Source organism: Muscardinus avellanarius (genome assembly GCF_963383645.1).
Source record: "Muscardinus avellanarius genome assembly, chromosome: 6".
NCBI classification, from domain to species: domain Eukaryota; kingdom Metazoa; phylum Chordata; class Mammalia; order Rodentia; family Gliridae; genus Muscardinus; species Muscardinus avellanarius.
In genome coordinates this window covers 94,085,260-94,094,215 of record NC_137791.1, presented here as the reverse complement: position 1 = coordinate 94,094,215, position 8,956 = coordinate 94,085,260, and the positions used below count along the sequence as shown (strand labels likewise).

The following is an 8,956-nucleotide window of genomic DNA, read 5'->3' as shown; positions in this document are numbered from 1 at the left end:
AGCTAAATTTCTGTGTCTGCTGTGTGTTCCTGTGACCAAAACACCTGACAGTAATAACTTAGAGGAGGAAAAGTTTATTGGCTGTTGTTTGTCACAAGGTTGATTTGTGACAGAGTCAGCAGGCTCCAAGGCAGAAACATCATGGTGTTAGGTCGTGGCACAGGAAAGGCTCAGCTAATGGTGGTGGTGGTGGGGGGGTGTTTTCAGGGGCAGAGAGAGAAGCAGGAAGGGGTCAGGGACAGATATGTCCTCAAGGCCTGTCCCCAGTGACCCACCTCCTCCACCCCCAGCCCTTGCTGCACTGGGGACCAACCAGATTTTCAGCACATGAGCTTTGGGGGGGGGGGCATTCCTGATCCAAACTACAATATGTATACTCTGAATTTTTTCAGCTGAGAAAAGATGACAGCAATCAAGCATGCATTACAAAGAGATATTTTTACACCAAATGATGAGCGCCTGCTCAGTATTGTGAATGTCTGCAAAGCAGGAAAAAAGAAAAAGAACTGTTTTCTGTGTGCTACAGGTGGGTATTTAGTATGAAAAGGTACCTTTTTTGCATTCTCTTATTCCATAGGGAACATTTTTTAAGAAAGTATGTATAATTGCATTGAAATTATATATCACAGTGAGGTTCACTGTGATAAAAGCATGCATACACACAACTCTATGTATTTTCCTCCAAACCTTACCCCACTCCTCTCCACCTCCCTGCCCACATGAGTTAGAGAGATTGGTAATAATACCTTTACATATTGCCATAGTACTATTTGAACAGTTTTATTCTTCAGTTCTCCCTCTTCTCCTCCCTAACTCTCTTCCCTAACCCCCTTCAGTTACTCTACAGGTCTCTTTCTACACTAAATTCTCTTATGTTTTCTATTTCTTTTCCACCTTCCATATATTAGAGAAAATGTTCCATCCTTGACATCCTCAAACTAAGTAATCTCACTTAGCATAATATTCTCCAGTTCCATTTATTTTCCTGCAAATTACATAATTTTGTTCTTTATGGATGAGTAGAATTTTATTGTGTATGTAAACTACATTTTCCTTATCCATTCTTTTGTGGACAGACACCTGGGTTGGTTCCATTATTTGGATATTGTGAATTATGCTGCTATAAAGATTGGAATGCATATATCACTGTAGTACTCTTGACTAATTCTTTTGGGAAAATACCAAGGAGTGGTATAGCTGGATCATATGGTGGTTCCATTCCTACTTTTTTGAGGAACCTTCAAAGTGATCTTCATAGTGGTTGTATTCATTTATAATCCCACCAGCTGTGTATAAGAATTCCTATTTCCCCACTACCTTGCCACCATTTATTGTTTGTATTCTTGATAGTTGCCATCTAACTAGAATCAAATAGAATCTCAGCGTAGTTTTTATATGCATTTCCCGATTCTAATAATGTTGAACATTTTTTCATGTATTTATTGGCCAATTGTAGTTCTTCTTTTAGAAATTGCTTCTTTTAAAAATCATCTATTCGCCCCCCCTTTTTTTTTTAACTGTTGTTTGATTTATTTATTTTTTCTAGATATTGTCCTTTATCAGAGGAGTACCTGGCAAAAATTTTTTTTTCATTCTATGAGCTGGCTCTCTCTTTAGATTCTTGATTGTTTATTTTGCAACACAGAAGTGTTTTAATTTAATGTGATTCTATTTATTGATTCTTAGTTTTATTTTCTAAGCTTTGGGGGTCTTATTGACATAGTCTGTACCATGATTATATGTTGAAGAGTTGGTCCTATGTTTTCTTCTAGCTGATTTCTAGGTCTTTGATCCATCTTGAGTTGACTTTTTTTTTTTTTTTTTTTTTTTTGGTACTGAGGTTCCTGGAAGCCCTTCTACCTCCGGACTACACTCCCAGACCTATTTTTTTTTTTTTAATTTTTATTTGGAAACAGGGTCTCCTAAGCCAGTGCGTCTGGCTTCGAACCTGCGCGATCCTCCTGTCTCCACCTTCCAAGCACAGGGATTGCAAGCGTGTGCCACCACGCCCGGCTTGAGTTGACTTTTTATAGGGTGAGAGAAGAGAATTTTATTGTTCTACATATGGATATCTAGTTTGCCTAGTACCAGTTGTTGAAGAGATTGTCTTCTCTCCAGCATATAATTTTGGCTCCTTTGTCAAAAATCTGTCTGTCTGTTTTTGTGACAATCCCATGCTGTTTTTGTTACTATAGCTTTGTAGTCTAATTTGAAACCAGATATTCTGATGCCTCTTGCATGATTCTTATTGCACCGAATTGCTTTGATAATTCTGGGTCTTTGGTTCTTCCATATGAATTTTAGGACCATTTTTTTTTCTATTGCTGTGAAGAATGCCATTAGTATTTTGATAGAGTTGCATTGTAGATTACTTTAGGTAGTATGGCAATTTTGATGATGTTTATTTTGCCTTTCCAAGGTCTTTTCATCTTCTAAGGTCTTCTTCAATTTCTTTCTTCAGTTTTCTATAATTTTTACTTTAGAAAATTATGTCATTTACTTCCTTGGTTAAATTTATACCTAAGTATTTTATATTATTTATTGAGGCTATTGTGGAAATAATTATTTTTCACATTTTCCTTCAGTGGTTTATGGTTGGTATATAGAAAAATGATTGATTTTTATAAGTTAATTTTGTACCCAGCTTTTTTGCTGAATTTATTAGTCATAGATTTTTTTTTATCTCCTAAGTATAGGATCATGTCATCTACAAATAGAGATAATTTCAGTTCTTTCCCAATTTGTATCTCTTTAATTTCCTTCTCTTGACTTATTGCTCTGGCTAGGATTTCAGGTATGGTGATAGTTTTTTTTAAATTATCATTTTCTTTATAATTGAAAAATTGTTGTATTAATAAACTAATTTTTATTAAATATTGAGCAGCTATAAGAGAATATCTATAGCATATATATAATATGTTAAGACTATTCGTAGAACTCCTATGCAATCACCACTCAGCATAAGAAAATTGTTAAATTACTATTGAAATGTCCTGTGTGCCCTCTATGACCCCATTCCTTTCCCTTTAAGAGTAACTGGTATGGTGAATTTTGGTTAACTTTTTTTTTTTATCATATTACCATTTGTATCTGTAAATTCAGACAATATATTGTTTAGTTTTTCATGTTCTTGAACTTTATATAAATTGAATTATAGTGCATATGTTCTTTGTGATTTTTTTCTATTCAGTGTTATCATGTTCGTGTGTTTTATTTTTGTTCTTTTATATAGTTAAAATTCTTTTGTATTTAGTGCTATGAAGTATTGTACTGTATGAGTGTACTGTAGTTTACAAACCTATTCTAACAGTGATGAACATTAGGTTTGTTCTCAGATTTTGCTATTCAGTAGCACTTCTGTGAACATGTTTGTTCTTATCTCCTAGTATATAACAGCAAGAATGTTTTTGAGGTAGATACTTGTATCTGGAATTGCTGAACCATATGCCTATTGACTCAGCCATAGGTATATGAATGACTAATTCTTTTTTAATACCAAAGTATTTTCTAAAATAGTTCTAGTTTTTACTCCCATAAATGGTGTATGATATGGGTTTTTTTACATCCTAAACAGTGGTTCAGATAAACTGTTAATTATTGCCAATCTGGTAGTAGTGAAACAGTATCTCATTATGGTTTAAAATTGAATTTCCCTAATGAACAGCGAGATGGAACGTCTTTTCATTAATTTATTAGACATTTAGTTTCCTTGTCTACGAAACTTACCTATTTAGATAGTTTGCTCATTTTTCTGTCCCTTTACCTATTTGTACAAATTCTTTATATAATTTAGTTGTTAATCATTTGTTGGTTGTATGGATTCTAGTTTTTGGCTTGTAATTTCTAAATGCCTTTTAATGAAATGTACAGTTTTTATTGAATAAAATGAATCTCTCTGATCCTTTATGGTTTTCCTTTTTTTATGTCTTATTTAAGATATCCTTTCCAGTTATCCTTTATGCAGTCATAAAAATATTCTCCTTAGTGTCTTATAAATTCTGCCTTTCACATTTTAGTCTTTGATTTATCTGTGTTTATATTTATTACAGTCTATGTGTTTGCATCTGTTTCTGGATTTTTTATATCTTATTTTTGTTTTATTTTATTATTTATTTATTTATTTAGTGGTACTGGGGTTCCTAGAAGCCCTTCTACCTCCGGGCTACGCTTCCAGACCTATTTTATATATTTTTTTAAATTTGGAAACAGGGTCTCTTAAGCCAGCGATGCTGGCTTCAAACCTGTGGGATCCTCCTGTCTCCGCCTCCCAAGGGCGGGGATTACAAGTGTGCACCACCATGCCTGGCTCTTATTTTTGTTTTATATCAACTTGTTTTCTACTCTCTCACCCAGATTTTAGAATCAGCTCTTTAAGCTCTGGATTTTGTTGGAACTTTTATTGGAATTGCTTTGAACCTATGGTTCTTTTGGGGAGAACCTGCATTTCTTATGATACTATGTGTTCATGTCCATTTACATAGCACAGGACTCCCTTTATCATGGCCTTTTATACTGCTTTTCTATAGATTTTGTAATTTTCTTTAAAGGCTTTTCATGTAGTGTTTGGATTTATTTTATTTGTTCTTAGATTATTTTTTGGTAGTACTATAAGTCATAGCCCTTATTACTGCATTTTAAAAATCACTTACTAGTTCAGCTGTTATGGAGATCAGTGTGGAGATTCCTTAGAAAACGGCATAGATCCTCCTTGTGATCCAACTCTACAACTCCTCCTGGGTATTTTCCCAAAGGGATTGAAATCAGAAAACTAGCTGGGCATGGTGGTGCACACTTGTAATCCCCGTGCATGGGAGGCAGAGATAAGAGGATCGTGCAGGTTTGAAGCCAGCCGTGTGCGCTGGCTTAGGAGACCCTATTTCCAAATAAAAATGTAAAAATGGGTCTGGGAGTGTAGCCTGGAGGTAGAAGGGCTTCCAGTAACCCCAGTACCACCAAAAGAAAGAAAGAAAGAAAGAAATCAGAAAACTACAGTAACATATGCATACCTATGTTTATAGCAGCACAATTTGTAATAGCCAAAATATGGAACCAATCTAGGTCTCCATCAACAGAAGAATGGATTGAAAAATTATGGGAAATACACACAATGGAATTCTACTCAGCTATAAAGAAGAACAAAATCATGCCATTTGCAAGAAGATGGAAAGACCTGGAGAACATTATGTTAAGTGAGATCAGCCAAGCACAAAAAGAGAAGGGACATATCTTTTCTCCAATATGCCCAAACTAGGGAGCCTTGGGGATACCAGAAGGACTCCAGATAATGGAGGGGAAACCTCAGCAAAGCTAGAATGGAAGGATAGGAGAGGAAGAAGCCTGAGGTTGATTAATGGAGGTGCTACATCCAAATATGTGTAAAAGTATGAATATAGCATAGTTAAACTGGACACTCATTTTTTGGGGGGAGGGCACCAAGCACAGTCTAAATGTATACCATTTTCAATATGTTTCACATATAAAAAAATTAAAAAATAGAAATCATTTATTAGAATTTCAAAATATTTTTTAAATATGAATGCTGATCTCACTAAATTATTATCCTATAATTTGTAGACTCTTAAAGTAGTATTTTTTTTTTTTTTTTTGCGGTACTAGGGATGAAACCCAGGGGCATTCTACCTCCCACCTCACCCCCAGCCCTATTTTTCATTCTTTATTTTGAAACAGGGTCTCACTGAGTTGAAAAGAGCCTCACTAAGTAGTAGCTGAGGCTGGCCGCAAACCCAGATTCTCCTGTCTCAGTCTCCCGAATGCTGGGATTACAAGCGTGTGCCACCACACCCGGCAAGTAGTATATTTTAATTCTTTCCTTTATAGGCTTTATATCTTTCATTTATTTTTGTTACTTTAGCCTCCTAGTTAGGACCATCGACATGGTCTTGATCTCAGATGGTGCAACTTCATCTCTCAGCATGTTTGCTGTGGGTTTTTTATAGCCATCCTCCACAATATTAAATCCTCTGTTCTTGACTTATATTCTTTTTCCTTCTTCATTCTCTTTTTATTAATATGATGAATGGATATTGAGTTTTATTAAGTACTATTTCACATTGTTTATTGTCGTAGTTTTCTCCCTAAATTTGTTAGAGTAGTGAGTAATTGTACTTGGATTTTCAAGTGATATATTATTCTTGGAATAACCTTACTCACTATACCATATATTACCATGTACTATAGTGTATGTTATTATTTTATGTATCCCAAAAAACTGCACAGTAGGGGCTAGAGGTGAATGTAGCTCTCTAGTGGAGTGTTTGCATGCTATGTGCAAGTCAATGGGTTTGATCCCAATACTGGGAAAAAAAAAAGATATGGTATTGGATTTACTGTTAATATCCTGACTTCACAGATATTTAAATGTGAAAAAGTATGCCTTAGATGTGATGAAATGAAGTATTATCTTTGTTAGTGTATTTTGTTTGCCATTACAGTATTTGTTTTAAGATTTTGTACCCACATTCATTAGTTACACGGTCACAGTTTTCTTCATATTATCTTTGTGAGTTTGGACTTACTTGCTCCATGGGAGCTTGGGAAAGGTAAGATTGTCCGATTAGCTTATTTCGGGTGGAGAATAAAGGGAGATTTATTTTTTCCTTACTAATGCATTTTTTACTTACTTACTAATGCAATTGCTTGATAGTTACACATTTTCCATATTTTCTATTTTTGTGTTAGTTTAGATGTTACACTTTTAAGAGGATTTTAGTGTTTTGTAGGGAAAACCACTTATTTTCTCAAATGTATTCTCATTAATTCCAATCCACCCTCCATTCTATTGCCAGAGTCATTTTTTGAGACTAGAAATTAGAACATGTCACTTAGTGAAATCCCTAATGGCACCCCCACAACTTCAGATAAAGACCTTTTATGATCTGAACTTCCATGCTATAGTAACATTTTCTTTCACTATATTTCATGCACTGTCTATACTGAACATTGTGGTTCTTTTAAATGGCATTATATTCTTTCAGGCTTCTCTGGCTTTATCTGTTTCAATTGTTTTTTGAGATTTTTATCATGCACTCTTCTTTTAAAACTGGTTCAGAATTTTACTTCTCAAGGCCTCTGACCCTCTAGTCTGATTTAGTCCTTCCTTTAAGAATTCTGTTTTAATCACATGTACCAGGCACCCAAAAGGTATTTAACATGAGTAAATGGAGAATGAGCAAGTGAGCAATCTGTCTAATGAAAGTGTGTGCTTTCCTCAACAGTGACAACTGAACGCCCTGTGCAGGTGAAAGTGGTGAAAGTCAAGAAATCTGATAAGGGAGATTTCTACAAGAGGCAGATTGCTTGGGCCCTTCGAGACCTTGCTGTTGTTGATGCCAAAGATGCTATCAAAGTATGCTTCTCTTAGTTTTTGACCTGTGTTCACAAGGTGTCTTTCATTTTATAACATAGTACTGCATATTCTAAGATAATATAAACTTGCTGGTTGGGGACCGCTGGGCTACCACCTAACTAACAGAAGTAGTCTAAAGTTAATTATTCAACCTTCTACCTCTTTACCCCCCACTCTGGCTGCTAAAAATAAGTACATGTATATGTTTGTGTCATTGCTTTTGCTTTTTTTAAAAAAACTAAAATTATATTTGAGTACAAGCTACATAAACCAGAGGAAAATAAACTTGACTATATATTTTCTGTATTTAGGTTAAATACACTAAGTATATAATTTATAAATTAATATAGGTTTATTTTTTGTGTATGGGATGCATTTTTTATTATTTTTATTGGTACACTATAGTCTCACATCATAATGTGGATAATATAGATTTTAAAGTGGTATGTCATGTGAGTTGATTTTTTAAAATACTTATCACTTTGGTAAAACCTGGTTCAAAATCATGTGCAATATAAGCAAAAGTCTGCCCTCATGAGTTAATGTAGAATCACCAGTAGAGGCAGCCAAGCTGGCCTTTTGAGGCCACAGTCTTGAGGTTTGTGGTTCAAAAGAGAGAAAATGGAACCAAGCATGGTAGTGGCACACCCCTATAATCCCAGTAGTAGAAAGACTGAGACAGGAGGATCACAGGTTCAAGGCCAGCCTTTGTCAGCTTAGTGAGACCTTAGTGTTTCAGAAAAGAAAAAAAGAAAGAGCTGGATGTAGCTCAGTGGTAGAATACACCTGGGTTCAATCCCCAATACCACAAAATAAAAAATAAAGTTGGAATGGGAGTGTAGTTCAGAGGTAGACCAGCCCCAGGTCTTAGATCTTATACTCAAACTACACTGAAACTCTAAGAAAGGTGAAAAGTGTGATAATCACATTAAAGGACCACCTGTGTTCCTGGCAACTCAAGGCTTCCCGGGTTTGTGCAACAGTAGGTGCAGTAGAGCTCCTCTGACTATTAGGTACCCCCCACCCCGGTCCACCCCACCCCACTCCAGCCTTGCCACTCTTCTTCCTCTGCAGCTTGCAGGCGCCTCCAGGACTCCAGGTCGCTAGAGAATACCTTGACGGGACTAATAGCAGGGCCTACACTAATGTAACTATAGGCACACTTTGGTTTAACTCTGTAAGTCTCATACACTTATTGTGAGGGCACAAAGAAAGCAAAAAGACCTTTGCAAAGCAATCTGTTCAAATAAATTTGTGGTTTTACTCTTACTTGGCATAAATCTCTGAGCATCAAAAAGTGAATAAGCAGGCGGGTGATAATGCATGCTCGTAACCTCGCAAATTAGTGAGACCTGTTTCAAAAATAAAAGAATGAAATAAGGCTGGAATATAGCTGAGAAGTAGAATGACCCCGTATTCCATCTACACACATGTGTGAACAAAATGACAGGTAGTTGAATTAGGTGCAAAAAAAAATTTTCGGAGAGCCCTGCCTATCTGTATGATTTATTTCTTCCAAATGCAGATAATTCCTTTTTTTTTAAGTACTTTAAATAAACTAGGCCTCTTGTTTATTCCTAAGAAACACTC

At 35.6% G+C, this 8,956-nt stretch overlaps 1 protein-coding gene across 6 annotated transcripts in view; it reads left to right on the top strand.

Moving 5' to 3' along the window:
- Positions 1–402: 402 nt before the first annotated feature.
- EXOC1 (exocyst complex component 1) overlaps positions 403–8,956 on the top strand; it is a gene marked incomplete at both ends in the record, with an annotated part of 56,487 nt that continues 47,933 nt past the window's right edge. For all 6 annotated transcript variants that reach the window (XM_080697920.1, XM_080697917.1, XM_080697919.1 and 3 more), the window contains 2 exons: positions 403–526; positions 7,236–7,366. In XM_080697920.1, coding sequence (XP_080554046.1) covers positions 403–526; positions 7,236–7,366 — 255 coding nt within the window. The remainder of the gene's footprint in view (positions 527–7,235; positions 7,367–8,956) is intronic.